Source organism: Chiroxiphia lanceolata, chromosome 2 (assembly GCF_009829145.1).
Source record: "Chiroxiphia lanceolata isolate bChiLan1 chromosome 2, bChiLan1.pri, whole genome shotgun sequence".
In the NCBI taxonomy this organism is placed as follows: domain Eukaryota; kingdom Metazoa; phylum Chordata; class Aves; order Passeriformes; family Pipridae; genus Chiroxiphia; species Chiroxiphia lanceolata.
The window spans coordinates 3796919-3815840 of NC_045638.1; the positions used below are offsets into that span (position 1 = coordinate 3796919).

At 40.2% G+C, this 18922-nt stretch overlaps 1 protein-coding gene across 2 annotated transcripts in view; it reads right to left on the minus strand.

Moving 5' to 3' along the window:
• DSCAM (DS cell adhesion molecule) overlaps positions 1 to 18922 on the minus strand; it is a 448565-nt gene that overhangs the window by 22960 nt on the left and 406683 nt on the right. For both annotated transcript variants that reach the window (XM_032678156.1, XM_032678157.1), the window contains 4 exons: positions 17200 to 17376; positions 12375 to 12405; positions 6256 to 6371; positions 3717 to 3866 (listed from right to left, as the gene is read on the minus strand). In XM_032678156.1, the coding sequence (XP_032534047.1) occupies positions 3717 to 3866; positions 6256 to 6371; positions 12375 to 12405; positions 17200 to 17376 (474 nt within the window). The remainder of the gene's footprint in view (positions 1 to 3716; positions 3867 to 6255; positions 6372 to 12374; positions 12406 to 17199; positions 17377 to 18922) is intronic.

Below are 18922 nucleotides of genomic sequence, written 5' to 3' on the forward strand. Positions count from 1 at the left end.
TGCTTAATCATTTACTCATTTATTTGACTTTGTGTCACTTGGCCCTTCGCTTTCCCCTTCCAGAAGGGGATGGCCACTGAAATGATGTTGATTAAAAAAAGAACAAACCCAAAACATTCTTTGGGAGGGAAAAAATGAACAGTGAAAAGTGCTGATGCTCATTACCAAACTGCTAAGGCTTTTTAGAAATACCCTCTTTCTAATAAAACTCTACATTTGCAGGTGCAGTGAAGAGCTGGGAGCCCCATCAGTCTTCCATTGACACATTCATTATCCCTTTACTCCAACACAAGTGGTTCTCCAGTACTAAAACCACTTTGGGATATGAAAGAGCACAAGGCAAGTAGATTTGGTGAGAGATTTCACTCCACACCTCAAGTGAAGTGTAAGGTAAATTATCAGCATAGATGTGCCCCCAGAAATACCTCACAATAACTACTCTCAGTCTCTAAAAAGGTTTTCTCAGAAATGTGGTGATACAATTTGCTGTTCTGGACATACTATTACTATATTACAGTATTGATCAGCTACAGATTCCCAATTTTATCTCAACAAGTAGCCAAGACATAAAACTTGAGTTGTAATAGTGCCATCAGATTTACAGGAACAGTTTTATAGAGGTTTGACTGCTTTAAAACAATTAGTAAATTAATACAATTTCTTAAACTTTAAAAATAATTTCCTACTTGTTTAAGGTCAGCAATGTTCCATTTTTTATCATCCTAGAGATAATAGGGTGACTAAGAGAGTAAAAGCAAACTATGTGCCAAAATTGACCTCCTTAATTTTATTAATGAATTGTTCTTCTCTAAAAGTGAGTCTAACAAAGCAAGTGTAAGAGAAAAAATCATTATGTGGCAAACAGAGAGTGACTACATCAGCACTGAAGGATTTCTCCTCCAACCTTTTGAAAGGATATAGCTGACAATAGAGAGAAAGGGTATTAGAAATGAAAAATTCAAAGCTATTCAAATGTTCTTTGACATTCAAATGGTGAAGTTGTCAGTCTTTGAGGTAAGAGACTTTAGCAGAAGCAATTAAAAACAAAAAGCCAATACCCAGATAATGATTCTGAGCATTGATTCTGCCTAAGCATTCCCAGTGAGAATTTGTATTCTGCTGCTTCAAAGAAACAAGGTATTTATTTACAAATACCAGCTATGGTCTGATCCCTGTCCTATTTCTCATCTTCCCCTACAGCAGTGGAAAAACTAGAGCCCGGTGCCATTGATAATTGATCCTCCTGGTAGTGCAGCACAGAGCTGCCTCACGTGGATAACATCCAAAAATACTCCTGGCATGACATTCCCAGCCTGTTGGTTTTATAAACCAGCTGTGGGAATTTGGCACGTGGCTGTGGAGTGGCCAGAAGTGAGCCTTGTGCTTGCTCTGAGGGAAAAGATGAAAGAAAGGAGGAGAGTGCTGGTGGGACAACTGCTGGCACGGGGCTGGGGCTGCTTGGTCTGGAGAAGAGAAGGATCAGGGGGAATCTCATCGTTGTGTATAAAATACCTGAAGGGAAAGTGCAAAGAGGACAGAGCCAGGATCTTGCCAGTGGTGCCCAGTGAGAGGACCAGAGACATTTCACAAGGTGAAACATGGGAGCTTCCCTCTGCAAACCAGGAGCCACTTCACTGTGAGGGGGAGCGAGCCCTGGCACAGGTTGCTGTGGTAGTCAGTGGATTCTCCATCCTTGGAGACATCCAAGTCATCTGGGCATGGCCCTGGGCAACCAGCCCTAGATGAGCAGAGGGGCTGGACTAACCAGTGTTCAGATGTCCCTTCAAACCTCAACTGTTCTCTGATGCCATGGGATTTTGTCAGCAGCCTGAAGGAGCTGGGAGAGCCTCCTGCCAGCACACAGGAGGTCAGTCCTCATCCTGCTGAGCATGTGCTGAGCAGCAGCTCTGCCCCAGCTGTGCTGTGCCTGTGCAAGGCTCTGCAGCACACACACAGCAAGTTCCAGAGCTGCAGTGTGATGGAAAACAGCTTCCATCTGGTGCCCCAGCTCTGCTGTCACACGCTGAGACAGAACTGCAGAGAGCTGAGGTGAGCAAGGCAAAGGGTCACGGAGCATCTGTGTTATAAATAAATAAATTAGAACAAGAGAACAACTTAAAAAGTGCTGTAAGGGAATATTTGCCACCCAGTGAGTGTGAGTGTGCTCAGGTGGGAGGATCCATAACTTCTGAGACCCAACTGGGCACTGCTCTCCTCTCACAGAGAAAGCTGTGAGCCTGGACAAAATCTCACAGCCCAGCCTCTGTCAAAGCTGTCTTGGTGCCTTCTATCCAGAGAACTCTCTGGAATTCTTTGATCCAACCCTTCTGCAATCAGATCTTTACTGCATAATAAAGGTGATGGTGGATTTTTATTTCCAAAGCAGGGCTGGACACCGATCATACTCCTACACATGAGTTAAATCCATGTTTAATTTGAAGGATCCTCTCCCTGGCTGCAGTGGAATGAAGGACACAGTTTCACACAATAAAGGCATTAGGTAAGAAGTTGCTGGGGCTACAAAGTGCTGTGGTCTGATACAAGCATGAGATTTGCCTCTTTCCTTATTAGAAAAGGCAGGGTTGGAAACCAATGTTCAATCAGACAATCTTGATCTGCCAGCATGATAAAAAAGATAAAATGGTATTTTTGCTCTCAGTGATCAGGCCAGCCAGCATGAACATGAAATAGAGGAGTGAGACAAGAGTGGTCCCAGGAGGAAAACAAAAATTGTACATTGACTCTTCTAATTCAAAGGCCATGACTCTCCACAGAGGAAAAATATGGTAGTAATATTAGTACTGTGGTATTAATCTAGTCCTCAAGAAATGACTGACCACGTCTTCAAGCTGACAGAGGTATAAAAGCAGAAAGGGGCCAGGACTAGAACAGCTATTTTTTTTATAAAGACTGGGGTGGAAATGGGGATGAGATGAAGATTTTTCAAACAATCTGCTTTCTAGCAACTGAACTTTCAGCATTTATGTTCACCAAACTCACCAAATAAACAGATTGTAAAATGATCAGGGGATAGAAATAATCCAAGTGATTTCAGCAACTGCACACTGCTGTGAACTCCACTTATATAAAAGTCCTAACTCATAAGTAATCCTTCAATCTAGTGGTTTTTTCCCCATTTACATAGATATGGAACATATTCATGAGATGAAGGGGAAGAATGGATTGCATCAGTATATTAACTTATGATAGGATTTTAATCACTATAAGAATAACTCAGCATGAATATATCTGGGAAAAGTAATTTGGCAAAATAACTAAAACCAGAAATAAAACTTTTTTTTTTTGAAAAAACAATAATGAGAAATGTATTTCTTGCCTGATGGAGAGGCAGGGAGGAAAGATGTATTTTGAAATACAATAAAGATTGATCACAGAGGAAAAAAAATTATATTAGACACTAAAAGCCATTAAGCTAATTTACCCAATAAATTCAGGAAATTAAAATCCAGCATGCTTTTGGTCTAATGAAAGCCAGGTATGAATTATTTCAAATTACACCTACATTTCAGATGCACATGCAATTTTTACCTTATTGAATCCCTAAGTGCAATTGTTTAAGAAAAGTTCTCTGCTGACCTAAATAGATATCTCTCTACTCTCAGACAGAAGGATGAGGACGCAAGTGCAGGAGCACAGTAATAATTTTTTTTATGGCTTTCTCCTCTCTAGAAAAACCCGTTTTCTCATGGGCTTACTTGTGCCTGGCCGGGCATCAGAAACATCCACCAGTGGTCCTGTGGCTTGTGACACAGACTGGTAATGGACTGTGTGGGTGACAGTCAGGGACTTCTGCTTGGATGTCTCTCCAAAGTCAGCATCAGTGAGCAGAACTGTCGATCTGTCATCTGTAAGTGCAAAAAAAAAAAAACCATTGGAGAATGAGTAGTGAATTTTGGGGTTGCCTTCATAAGTCCCCAAACTTATTTCCAGCTGGGCACCACCACGGACAGAGGCAGCTGAAGGACTTTTCTCTGAAGGACTGGGGGTGGCTCTGAAGCCATCACACCTTGGGAACCTCTGGGTTTAAATTGAAAGTTCACACAAAACTAAAGAATAAGTGTGATTTTCTTTGTGATTTCACCTTAGAGATATGGAACTGAGGCAGACTGTTAAACATCCTCCCAAAAAGCTGATTTGTGTGCAATTATTTTCAGCCCTATTTCCTTCATTCCCATCTTTTGAACACTGCCCTCTTCCCCTTCATTTCCAGAAAGCTCAGATGAGCTTTTCAACTACATATTCAATTTATTCCTTTTTACTGTTCACTTATTCCTGATTTTTAATGTGAAATCACCCATGTCTCCCCAAAGAGAGGTCATTAGGTAATGTTGCTAATGAACCCTCTAGCAGTCCCCTTTTTCTCCAGAGACAGGGTATTGCAGGAGGGATTGCCATGACCCAGGACTGCTTTTCCTGCAGGTGGAAAGACAGGTGGGAAGCCTGACCTTGGAAAGGAAGAAAAAAGGTGAGCTTTACTGCTTTATGGTTTTGCTGCTGTTTCTTCCCTGTGGGGTTGGATATATTCACCAAATTTCTACACAGACCTTGATCCCTGCAGGAAACCAGTGCTATGCAGCACTTACTTTTTTATTACTATTTATTAATATTTTTGTTTCAGTTGTGATCTCTGCATTGTGTATTTATTTATTTGTTTTTGCTCCAAAGAGGAATCTGGTCCCCTTGATCATGGATGGTTTAACAGCAATAAATCTTTCACTGCTTGCAGAACAACTATTTGCTGTGCTATCAGACTTTCTTTTGCATTCTTTACAGTCTTTTTATCCATTCAGAACAGCAGTAAAAGCCACAAGGATTTCCCACTGTGCAATGCTATATGGATTTGTAATGTATTCCAAGGGGACTGGCAGTCAGTAGGGTTTCTGGGCATTTACCAGTCAGCAGAGGTTGATCTGCTTCTTCTAAGCATTCCTGGTTTTTGTTTTGGTTTTCTTTTTAACTTGACAAGACACCACAAGGGCGAACAACTCTGCACAATAACATAACCAGCATTTTTTACCCAAAGAAGGCCATAAACAGAATGAGCATTATGAAATCAAATCACTCCGTCTCTGGCAAAAGATGAGCTCTTATTCAGGTTGGGAATAAAGCCTCTTGGCAGCAAACTCTGTCAAACACTGCCAAAATCCCAGCTTATTCTGAGTGCTGTGTGGAAAGCTGGCTGTTACCAGGCCATGATCACACTGCTGCAGTTAAGGCACTAATAGTATTTTCACTATGACCCCCCCCCCCTCCACTGCTCAGCAGCTGTAACTCAAAAGCTAAAGCTGTTCTTCAGGGTGAAGGGCAGGCTTTGGGAAGCTCCAATCATGATTTTAAAAGTCTGTATTTCAGGTGAAGCATCTCCTTTTCAAATCTGGGATGGGCATGGGCAGGAGGTGCAGAGATGTCACTCTCAGCTTGCTGACTTTCCTCTCTGGCCACACCATCCCTGGGATGCTGTTAATTCTCAGCCATCAAAAGCTGCTTTTACACAGATTTTTACCCCAAAAAAGTAAAGTTAGGAGTCTAACGAGATCAGCCAAGAGTGTCTTGCCACAGTGTGCACCCCTACAGTCACAAAATGTTGGATTTTTATTCTTCTGTGTTTCCAGACATCTTGTGTTTAAATTATTTGGGGAAAAAACCCCAAACAAACAACACCAAACAATTCTGTTTTTCATGACAGTTCAGCTATGTGCCAGCCACATGAGAAATCTTGTTTTCTGTTGTATCAAGCAGTTTAGATTTGAATTTTGCACAGATATACAAAAGCTGAAAACTGATCAAAATGTTGAAATATCATTTGCTGTGAACAGGTGGATACAATATGCAACATGTAAGTTTTAGAAGTTGGCTGTAGCAAATCTTTAAATACTGAGATTGTAGTTTCAGAAGTTCATTTTCACTCTAAGTAGTGCCAGTGATCCAACTGCCTACTCAGAGCCAAAAGAGAAATCAAAATCATAAAACTGCCAGTCTTCAATTACATTTTCTTCAAGAGGCTCTTTCCAACAGCTTCATTTTCCTAATGTCCTGCATTATTTTAAATACTGTACTGAGATTACTTAAAGTGGGAAATGACTCAAAGGGGAGGAAAAAAAAATCAGTTCAGCTTTCAAATGTGGGAAATTACTTTGTAGCTCTTTTTTCTCTTGATGTGAAGAAATGGTGTGAGGTAAAGGAATTCCACCTAAAAGTGCCCATTACATTCAGAGAAAATAAGCCCAAGTTTACCAATGGTCTCCATGGTGTCCCTCTCCTCGATCAGAAGTTGTGCTCTGGGAATGTCTATGTGCATCCTCAGTGTTTGCTGCTGTTTATTAAGTGTATCTGATGTCCTGGTGTTCTTGCTGAAAACAGAAGAGAATTGAACACTTCAACACTCTGCCTCAATGAAAACATGTTTGCAATCATCCTCATTTTAAGTCTGTCCAGCTCAAACAAAAATAATGTCACCCTAATCATCAGAAACACTCATAGGTCTTATTTTCCCCTCTTCAGAACAAGTGCAGAGTATTAATTTATTGCACATGACAAGCTGTTAGATGAAGGTACAGTGTGCAGGGATTTGCTCTATTCTTTATCAGTGGGAATCTCCTGAAAATTTCATACAGTTTTCTTCAAGTGTTGTCACATAATGAAATTAGTGAAAACACTTTGGAAGATGGACTTTTTCTTTCCTTACTCATGAATCTCAGTAAAGCAGCACACAGCTGATCAAACAGGTTGGTAGGAAAATGATGTCTTGAGTAATTTCTAATTATTTTTTTAATCTTTTCATTATTTTTCATTAGATAAGTCCCAAATATCACTCAAACTGATGAATGAAAAAGTAAATTAATAACTAGGAATACTGTTAATAGATTGCATAAAATAAAGAAAGGTTTGAGTCCAATTGATGTTCCAAGACTAAAATCGCAAATCTTGTTTATATTCATGGATTATATCTAATTGATTGATGCAATACTCCAAAAATGAACATAAACCAATTATTCTACCATCATGCAAATTGAAACAATTTCATTTTAAAGTTTGTGTACCAGAAAATGACTTCTTATATGAGCTGTCTACTGAAAGAAAATGAAAATGGATGGTAAAACTGAGTGCTGCAGTCATTTCTTGCTCACAGCTTGCACCAAGATTGCACTAAAAACCCAGGAACTTTCTGCCCTTTTAGATGTAATTACTCTTTGGATGAAATGAAACATTTGAAAACACTTTACGCAGGGAGGCTGAGGGGAGTTCTGACAAATCAGCCAGCGGTGTGATCCAAGTGCTCCAACTTCAAAGAGCTTTAAAGCCAAGTGGAGGCTCATTTTCTGGTGTAAAATAGCTGTAGATCACTCAGTTTAATTCTGCTTTGGCAATGAATTATTGTTGTTAATGGAATCAGCAGAGGACTATTAAGCTGCTTGATGATAAGCTCTGCTCTTCCCCAGCACGGGCCTCGACGTCGGAGATTAATGCGTGTGAGATGAGCCCACATCTCCAGGAATTGTGGGCTAATTTCCTGCTGTCCCTCCATGTGAGCAAGACCTGATTATCTCAGGTCTGGAGGTTCTCTAGAGTCCTTTCCAGGAGGAATTTTCTAGTCATGTGGTCAGCAATTCTGCTCTACATCCAGGAGTGGGACCTAAATGCACACGGGTTCACCTCTCTGGCTGAGTCTCACCTTCTGGCTTTCCCTGCTCTTGCTGTCCCCAGCATCAACACTACCCATGCATCTCAAATTTAATGTCTCTGTCTTTTCCTGGGGAGATTAGGTGGTAGTTTTTCCATATGTGCAGGTGGACAGCTGAAACACAGTTAAACAGCCCACAACTGGTGCCCCGTTTCTGCTGCATTTAATCACCATGGAAGCAAATTATCAGAAGAGCTACCCAGGGGCTTCCAGAATTTTCTCTGTATATAATCAGTGGATAACAGTAGCTACAGTGTCTTATTAAGTACACAATTTTTCAAAGTCATTTAGTATTGTCAAATGCAGATAAATTCCACGCCGATGTTCTCAAAGTCTCTGCATGGATTAGAGGCCACTGTCCTGTTGGTTTCCACTCAAGTTGCTGAAATGTTGAGAGAATCAGAGACTAATATATTATCTGTGTCCTAGATATGCTTGAAGACATGCCCTTGAAAAGCTGGACTACTCTGGGCTTGTCCCAGGAATGTAAAGCAAAGCTGTGAGCAATTAGGAAACTGAATTTTTAATGTCAAATTTCAATAATCCAATAGTTACAGGACACATGCAATCAGACACATATAGAATCTGTGCAATGCAAAACTGAGTCTAGTAAATGCATTATTACACCCCTCTTCACTCACTAGGGATGAAGGAAATACAGGGATCAAATCAGCCATCTTATTCAAGGAATGCAGATCCCAGAATCCCAGAATCTCTTCTGCAGGATGAATGCTCTGTATTTCTATTATTGGAAAGTACTCAACTGCACAGAAAATATTGTTTGGACCACAGGGAGCAGGAGGACAGTTCCCCAGGTTTGCAGTTACATTGCTCACCTGCCAGGAGAGAATTCCCCATCCCACTCTTGTCTTCAGGAACACCTTTATCCAAAATACATGGAAGGTTTTTCAAGCCCGAACTGGAATCCAGAGCTCTTTAAAGTAGGAATATTCCCTACTGTGCTTGAGAGCTCTGCCTTGGTTTGTGGGATCTCTCTCCTCCTCCCCGCTGGTCTAATTAATTCCACTTTACACAGCAGTGCAGTGACATGAGGTGTCCAAACACGGCACAGGCAGTTGGCAGAAGTAAGAGGGTTGCTGCTGATTAGGGGGCTGCCTCACTCTGGCTCAAGGAATTTTGGATTATTTTCTGCAAACCACACTGGCTCAACTTTCAATTTATAAAAACCTAAAGGGCCAACAGCAATGAAGTGCCTCTAGGACTCGGAAACAAGACAAAGAGCTTTAGGCTTTCAGTTTTGAAGTTTGGTGCCCAAGTATTTTCTAACCTAGGAAAATTCAGGCATCAAATTATTGTAACAGTCTGGGGGATGAGGAGTACAATACTTAATTCTTTAAAGGGAGAAAATGTATCTACCCTTATTTTTCTATATTTACAGTTATAAAATCCCCAAATATAAGCATGTGGTATTCTTTACCTGTCAGACCTTGTAAGGATCTGCGTAGAATATAATTAACTCCCTCTGGTTCAAAGAATCTCTGAGCTCCAAATTGTTGGGAGCCTTGTCTGGGGAATGAGTCATAGAATCATAAAATTGCTTGGGGTGGAAAGGACCTTAAAGATCATCCAGTTCCAACTCCCCTGCCAGGGCAGGGACACCTTCCACTAGATCAGGCAGGTCAGAGCCTCATCCAACCTGTCTTTGGACACTTCCAGGGATCAGGTAGCCACAGCTTCTCTGGGCAACCTGTGCCAGGGCCTCACCACCCTCTGAGTTAAGAATTTATTTCTAATATCCAATCTAAACCTGCCCTCTGTCAGTTTAAAACCATTGCCCCTTGTCATTATCTGCCCATATAAAAAGTCCCTCTCCCTCCTTTTTAAAAGCCCCTTCAAGGTGCTGGAAGGCCTCAATGAGATCTCCCCAAAGCCTTTTCCATGCTGAGCAACCCCAGCTCTCTCAGCATTTGCTGCATTCTTTTACTCTAATAAAGTGTCTGCTTTTGGCCACTATTTAAAACAGGTACTTGGGCACGTGGGCTTTTGGGTCTGATTGAGAACAGCTTTTATGTACAGTCTGTGGATAAAAGGGCCTTTTCCAGAGGAAGTACTTTGGACAAGGCATTTTGAAAGACTGTACAGTTAACATAATACCCCCTTTTAAGCTATCTTTCTGGATCTTTATTACAAAAATATTTATTTGAGTGACTGAAAATTTCTGTGTGCACAGAAGGTTAAACATGTCAAGCTAGTTATGTAAAGGGATTGAATATGATGCTCTGGAAACTCAGAGTCGTTCTGGGTCCTTGGCAGAGAGTCAGACCAACCCCACAGTTTCCTGGTTGCCCAAGCTGGTTGTCATAAAAACATATGGAAAACTAAATCTTTGTAAGTAATCAGCCTGACAGAGGAATATCTGGGGAGAAAAGATCCTTCACCTCGTGCTCAAAATTTAAAAGCTCTGTGAATTGCTAAACTGATTCACAGTGAACTGTTTCAAAGAGTGTGGCTGGACTGGTGCTTTCACCCAAAAAAATAATAATAAAAAAAGCTGTGATTGTCCAGCAGCAGTTTATTTGTGAGTTTTTATTTGTGAGTTTTTATTTGTGAGCTTAAGGTATCAACAACAAGTTGTGCAGCTCCCTTTAAACTGCTGACTTCTGAGGCTTATCCTGCTCCACAGACATTTGACTTACACAGCCAAAGCCAGAGACTTTCAAAGCAGAGACTAAAGCTCCGTTCTTAATCCGCTTTACACACGCTCACAAAAATCTCCTCAAAGGGAAAGACACACAGAGCTCTCTCCAGCCCTCACACCCTCCTACCAAGCAGGGAATCATCTTTCCTGCCCTCTCCCCACATACCCCCTTTCTTGATATTTTTATCAGAGCAAATTTCGGTGAAATCTAAAAGCTATAAAAAAATATGAGTCTTTATAATATGTGACCGTTGCTTTGGAGAGGGTTTATTATACTTTGATTATTAAAATGATGCATTTTCAGGAATATCTAATGGTGATGGGTAGCTCAGGTCTGATTGAAGGTATTTCCCAGATTTATCACAAATGAGAGTTCCAAGTTCTGATGTGTCTGCAAATGTAGTCCTATATCCCCTACTTCCTCTGAAGTTCTGATGTAATAGTCATTTGCTTTTGTTCACACTTCTGGGAAAGAAATATAAAATATGACTATTTAATAAAAACCAAGATTATTTGTTAATAAACGAGATGAGAGAAACTGGCTTGATGATCATATTTCAATGCTGGTGCCAGGAAAAGCAAAATGAAATGGTGGCAGATGAATTACCCTGAAAAATAGCTCTGAACTAAAGGCTGAGAAGGGACCTGGCTGCCCTCTGGGTACATCAGGTAGCCAGGGAAAAGTCCTTTAATTTAAAGGTCACCATCACCAAAGGAAAAAGTGGCTCAAACCTGGTCACTTATGTTGGCAGTTTGATGAAGTTTTTTAAGTATCAGAGGAGTGAGGCTCTGAAACAGCCTTGCAGAGGTGGCCACGAGGCTTGTGAAGCCAACCAGGGCTAAGGCAGAGGTTCCCCAGGTTTGTTTTGAGCAGAGGTCACTTGGACTGGATGTCTTCATGCAGGAGCTTCAGCCAGTCCGTGCTGGGTTTCTTAAGGGAGCAGACTTGCTGCATATGCTAATCTGGGCTGTTTGCTGTGACACCAAAACCACCAGAGCACATGTTCCTGGAGCTGCTGAGACCCACAGCCTGCTGCTTGCAGGGTTTTCCGACGGGCAGAGGGGGAGGGTGTGACCTGCCCTGCATGACTGCTCTTGTTAACATCAGTGGGCTTACTCAGATGTACTTGCAGACCGATGGCACAGAGCTGAATTTACACTAAACCCATCTGTCACCACGTCTTTAGTAAGTATGTTCTTAAAAAGGGATGTGAAGTTTATCACGGGTGAGGAAGTTCGAGTATGGTTCATTGGATAAAATATCTGTGGCGCTCTCAAATTTGTTGCTCGAATATAAATACATTTGCCAGCAAACCAAAATTCGTTTGAACTTAAAAATCATCCCTTGGTGATCCCAGTTTCAAATATATGCAGCAGTTCTAAAGTTCAGTATTTTCCCTAGACAAAACAATAAACACTGAGGATATGAAATTTCCAACTTTGAAAGAATTGTGGTGCCAGGATAGTCATTGTGATGCAATTCAACAGCTGAATTAGATTTATGAATGCTGAGCTGATGGAACAGAACTGAAAAATAATAAATGGATTTACCTGCTCTTCTACACCTTTGGGTATAAACAGCTAAGACTAGTGAATTACATAAACATTGCTGTAAAGTTTAGAGATATTCACATCCAGAAATTTATTGCCTTTAATCAGATGATCTCTGAAGAGCAATTACTTTGATACATATTATGAAAGTGTTTATTTGGAATAGGAAAAATGTCGAAATGGACCTACACAGCTTCTACAATTTAATCTACTAGCACAAGTTATCAGGTTTTTTATCATTGTATTCCCTCACAGATACTGTCCACAAATTGTCTTCTTTCTCTCATTTCTAACCATCAAGTGTCCTAGCTCTTAACAGACAGTCACAGGGTGTATTTTTAAAAAGGGTTTAGAAACAGAAAGTTTACTTCCCCATTTGTCCCTACAATCATTTTTAAATACGATGCCGTAGTTGACAGACAATTTTCAATTTAAAAAAAAAAAAAAAAAATCTATTCTTACCTCATAAGCATTTCAGCCAGACTCTTTGCATCTAGAAGAAAATAGAAGAAATATCATCACAAATGAAAATCTATTTGATAGATGCATTATTAGGAAGTAAGTGATTTGAATCAGCCATGTGTAAGACCACTGCTGTTTCTCGGATCAGTGGCAAGAATAAAATAGCCTCCAAAAGTCCCTAATTTTGCTGAAATTGCATTTCAGCCCCAAACAGCCCAATTAGTTCCTCAGTAGGAGAAAAGATGCTTAGAGAAGTGCAAGTTACCAGTGGCTTAACTGGAAAAAAATTACATAAACAGATTAAAAGCAGGAACAGTTTAACAAGTAATGGGGATCTCTGTTCAATCCCAGAATCATTTAGGTTGGAAAAGCCCTCTCAGACCATCGAGTCCATCCTGTGACCAATCCCCACTCTGTGATCAATCCCCACCTTGTCCCCCAGCCCAGAGCACTGAGTGCCACAGCCAGTTCTTCCTTGGACACCTCCAGGGATGGGGACTCCACCACCTCCCCGGGCAGCCCCTTCCAATGCCTGACCACCCCTTCAGAAGAAATTCCTTCTGATGTCCAGCCTGAACCTCCCTGGCACAAACTTGTTTGGTTGCTCTCAAATATGAATGTTTTTCCATGAGCAATAACTCAAAACTACTACTGGGTCTTCAAGGGACTGTCAACACACAAAACAGGAGGTGGTTATTCCCACATGGATCAGCCCTGCAAAATGAGGCTCTGCTGAAGGAAAAACATTTCTCCTGTTGTTGTCACTGCTGCTATTTATTAGCAGAAAATCCTTTGGGCATATAATTATTTCCATACTGAGTTCAAAAGACACAGCTGAAGTTTGGTTTTTCACGTAGATTTCTGTAAAACTTTATCAATGTATTATAATTATTTCTGTGGTATCATTCAGTAAAAATAGACAACTCTGCTTTGTTCTCCTGCAATCAGCTTCTAAACAAACTCACTTAAAAATGCTGACTCCAGAGTCCTTAAGTATATCACACAGCAACAAAGCAGACTTTTGTGCAACCAAGTGAAGCAAATCTGAGAAGAAAACAATTCCAAGTTCTGTCTTCAAACAACTCTCCTCTTATGTGAAACTTTACATTACTTCTTTTATCTGCTTCTTGTAAATCTAACAGCACCTGCCAAGGCATTTACTGAGTTTGCCTTTGTTTTCTCCATCTCACCTTTTTTATTCCTCAACCACCTCTTGGGTCTCCAACACCTACAACATTTTCCTTACCAGTGATTCTAATATCTGCCTTTAAAATCCAGAGGATGAAGGCAGAAACAATCCACCATCTCAACACATCTCTCCAGCTTGAGTTGCATTAATTTTCGAAAGGAATGGACAAAAGGCTCCTTTTATTCATTGAAAATCTCAACCAAACCCCTTCCATCCACTTTCTGCATTCTGTTCCTCTGACACAGTGCCAGCTTCTCTCTCTTAGCCTTTATTCCTCATCTACTACTGGAGAAGATGGATTTCTGGGCTTCCTTGAGGCCTGTTTGCTCCACTCCTTTATTTTTAACGTCCTCCTATCCCTTTCCAGCACAAAGCAGGGCAAGTTCCAGGTGAAGGGAAGGCCCATTTGCTGAGGCAGCCACCTTTAAAATTCCCAGCACATTTGGTTTGGCCCCCTGGGAAATCAGGGGCAGTGATACAGCTTTAGATTGCATCCTGCCACTTCTGAACTATCACACCACGCTCAATACTTTCTGCCTGTGTGAAGGTGAACTGGATTTAAAAACAAAGGGGAAACTATTACAGGAGTAGCAGAGCTGGGTTAATAGTAGGGAGAAAGAGCATTAAGCCATCAGGCTTCTGTGTTATAATACATGTTGACCTACTGAATGGCTGCTTGAACTCCAGCAGCCAATTGACCTTCTTTGTGACCTGACTGCTGGAACCACTAAACTGGGCAAAAAATCAGGGCTTTGCTAAAAACTACGCTTTTTTTTTATAAACAGAATACTCCAGTGTGACAGAGGAGGAAGGCAAATGTTTAACTGTCCCTACATGCTAAACAAGGGGTGAAAGGATTAAGAATGGAGAGACTGCTGTGTCTATAAGCACAGACACAAATGTTTGCATGCAGAACACACTGCAAATCAAGCTGCAATTCCCACTCCTCTTTGTCCAGCAGGCTCAAAGAAAACACATCTGCAGCCACAAAGGCCAGAATTACATCTGTAACTTGCATAAGTTCTTCTAGAAGGTCCCAGTGTGGAAATTATTCTTTTTGACGCAGGCTAGAGGAAAGCTGGCAGCAGAGTCATGATTTAGGAAAAATGACAGTGATTGTGGTAGGATTTCTATTTCAAAATTCTCATGAAAGTTGATCACAACTGTAATGGTTTGAACCATTACTAAAGCAAAACATTTTTTTCTTTTTTTTCAGTTAGGAGAGCAGAAAAACTTGCACACACTGTCATAGAGAACTCAGTAATGAGTTCTCTGGAACAGCAATACTTATTGTACTTATTAAATTGTTATTATATACTTTTAGAAGAGGAAGTAACTTCCAGAAGAACAGAAAATGTCTAACATGGGATCAGCCTTCTAAAAGAATGAACAAAAAAAAAAATTAGAATTACTGAAGTCCTATCAATCTGATCTTGGCAATGAGCAAAATGATGAAAAAAATTGAATGAAGATAATGAAATGAACTAAAGGAATAATTGAGGCCAATCAATAAAGATCTGTGGTCAAGCAGCCATGTCCAACAAAGTGGATTTTTAAAAATGAGGCTAAAATTCACTGAGAACTGATGACATTGAAAAATCTCTCACTGTGATACGATTAAATAACAGTAAAATCTTACATTTGTATTTCTCAGAGCAAAGTGAGAAAGCACCTCAAAGTATTTTAATAAAAAGTAGCATGATGCAAAAATTAACACAGGAGCCATTTTTCATTTAGGAGACCATAAAGGGAAAGAAAAAAGGCTGTTACCTCTCTGTCTGATGCTGATATGAGCGTCGCTGGAATACTGTGTTAGTTGAGAAAACCTACCTAAAGACTGCAAAGGGACCAGATAAAAGCCTTGACATTAATAAATGATGGGAAAGCTACAGAGGAAAATTAAAGGATATTCATCTGTTTCATTTACCAATGAAAACATTAAGAAATTACTTGGATGCCACCACGTGAAAAAAAATCTCCTCAGAGGCTGAAAATGATCCAAAAAAAGAATTTCAGTCCCTTTACAGAAGTAAAACAGGACCAAATGGGATGTTGAGCTGTAGCTTGACAAATTCAGATAAGTGAAATGCAATTTTTACAGATATGTTAGCTAAATACTGATTACTTTTATCAAAAGTACTGATGAATTCCTTTGCACTGCCTATGTTTAAGTGAAGCCCAGATATTTTTCTAAATTCCTATATTCTGAGAGGAAATAGTTCAGAGAATTCTTATGTTATGCAAAAGCTGTACTGGCCAGTGATCATGAGGTTTCCTTAAGGGACTGTAACTCAAGAGTCTATGAATACTTGTAAATTAACCATGAAAAAATAATGTGCACAGCCATCATTTCCTGGAGCCAGGGGGCTTGAAATGTCCTGCTCATTACTGGTTGGAATTCCACAGTATTTCTAAGAAGGTAACACTTTCTGTTTCTTGACCACATATTTTTAACTAAAAAAAAAAAAACCAACCCAAACTTCACAGAGGTAAATGACTTCTAAGGTTTCAAATGAAAAAGTTATTATACAAGCTGAAGCATCCAGATGCCCTGATTTGCAGAGCTGAGTGTGAAACATAAGGGCAGTTGTCCTCTTTAATCTATGAGTTTGCCCATGCCTAAGAGCCCTGTATCTCTTCTTTTTTTTTTTTTTTTTTTTGCAAAAACATCCAAAATATTGTTACAAAAGACAAAACGAGACCCAAAAGAGAGATGAGTATTTGCTAAGGTGAGAAGGAGTTAATAGCTATGATCGTATTTTGGTTAAAATACAAAATAGCTAAACAAGTTGGTGGCTCTTGGAAATAATTAGACTTATTTTTGTAGAGGATAAGTTGCTTTACTATTTATTCAGTGAGAGATTTGAGAGGCTTTTTCCCCAACACCTTCAGTGGAAGGTCTGCTGTTCTGTGCCAAAAACTACAGGGCAGAAGCAACTGCAAGTGGCTGCAAGAGTCAAAAACTTGGCTGTGGCTCAGCCAGGCATATTTACTGGAAGATTGATAAAGCTGAATGAATTCACAGATCTAAAACTTATTCACACAGCAAACAGATGAATTTGAATGAGGATTAGAGAAAAGGACAGATCAGCAACAGTGAAAGGCCAGTGAAGTGTTGCAATAGTTCTGTCATAACACATCAAGGGGAAAAAGCTGTGACAAAAAATCTGAGACTATCTGGCTGTGTTTTCTAGCCTACTAATATATGGCTACTTTCATTTTAAAATTCAGGAATCATGGTTTGCATCTGCTGGGAAACTGAAATTCCCTCATCTTTAGAACATCTGATTTTATCCTTCAAAACAACCCCAGTTTTAGGTTATCAGAACCATTCACAAGGGAAGCAAACGCCAGCAAAAAAAAAAAAAAAAAAAAGGAAAATAAACAAACACCAACACATGAGAATGATTTTCTTTTCCCATGATAACAATGAAAACATTAATTATTTTTATAGGAGCTTAGTACCAACTGAAAAATAAGGACTCTCTGTAGAAAACAAACAGGCTTTGTCACCTCATGTCTATTAGATATTGCAGGAAAACGGTGCCAGCTGGGGATGGAACAGTTTGGTCACTTGTACTGTCACGTTCAGGGACTGTGTGTATGTGGAAATGAGTGCCACAAACATCCTCTTACCTCGCAGCCGCTTCAGCCTCTGCTCCCTCCTCCTCCTCCTCACGACCAGCAGCATCACAAAGAGCAGCAAGACCCCAACCAAGATACAGGAGATGGTCACCAGCATCTTTAGCCCTTCGTTGGTTGCCAGCCCTTCCTCACTCTGCACAACTGACTTAATGAGTGGAGGGATTGTACCTGGAAACAGTGTCATGAAATTAGAGGCCTATTAACGAAGACAAAAGGTTGAGTTCGCAGGGAATAAGGCGGGTCACGTGCTCCAGCTGTCTGCAGAACATTAATAAGGATGTTTCTGTTTGGGGTGGATGATTTGTGTGTCTAATGGCCATGCACACATATACCCAGGCACACTGATAACAGGTACTGACTGCACAGACTCAGAGATTATCAGAAATCAAGAAGAATTGCATTAATTGATTAAGCACAACCATGCCCGTTAAGCAGTCAAATACTATGATTAATTTTGAGTCCTATTAAATCATTACAGAGCTGTAAGAGGTGTCAGAATTCCTACCTATATATTACTCCTTACTTTGGGAAAATAGCACTGCTGCAGCATTTCTGCTGGGCTTTTCCTGGTATTTGACAAAGCTCATTTTGTGCCACACACATCAGACCGATCCTTTGCGGAGAAACGTTCCTACATCAAGTCTAGGGGTGCAGCAGTGGCAGGGATCTGAAATTCAGATGGCCAAGCTGATACTAATCTGCTAAAGACTGTCTGACATTAAACTCATCAGTAAAACAGGAGGGTAATGCTGGAGAGAAACAATCAAATTTTGAGAGGGAAACCAGGGAAATGAATCTACCAACTACTGGCAGGCAGCTCACTTTTTCATTCTGGGACGTATTTGCATTTTGAATATACCTGGCTTCCTGGTGATATATAATACTTGAACTTTTCAATTCTCTTTTTCTTTACCTCTGAAGGACGTGAGAAGAATGCAGGGCTTTCTGGGGAAGGCTGTTTAGTCATGGAAGACTTCTCCCTCATTTCCTGATTACTATTAAACTGCTGAATGCAACCACAAATGAGCTATAAAATGTATATTTGTTTGGAATGGGTAGGAACACGCAAGTATTGTGAACTGTGATGACTTTGGATGGAAGCTATTAAATTTTAACCGGCTACTGAGACATAAAAGTGGCTCCTTACTTGCTGAAAGGAGAAGAGGGTGACAGAGAGAAACAGGCACATCCTTTTTTACATTTTAATTGCTGCATTAAGTGATATATCTCATTATGTCCCATACAGCATCAGAATAAAAAACTGGGATATGATGCAGTACAGTGTGAGTGCTAGAACCACAGTGAAAATGCAGAATCCTAAGTCATGGGGGTTTTTTTCAGATCTATCTGAGTTGCATATAAAGTGTAGAGCAGCTCCCTAAAGAGACAAAGATTAAAAGAAAAGCTACAACCACCCAAACCTTTATCAAGTACTATGGAAAATCTGTTTTCTTATAATTGCTTTTTGAATATTTTTCTACTGTTCCTTTGCAGTTCGTCCCCATAATTTTCTTTTTTGTTTGTTTTTCCTCTAATTTTCCATTTCTTGGTATAAACACACAGCAGGATTTTTTCAACTGAGATTCAGTTTTTGCACTACTCTCAAGGCAAATAAAATTATTAGATGAAACTTCAAGCTCCTGAAGGTAATACTAATAACTGTCTCCAAATTCTCCTAAACCCTCATGAATACTAAGAGGCCAAAGTTTTCTCT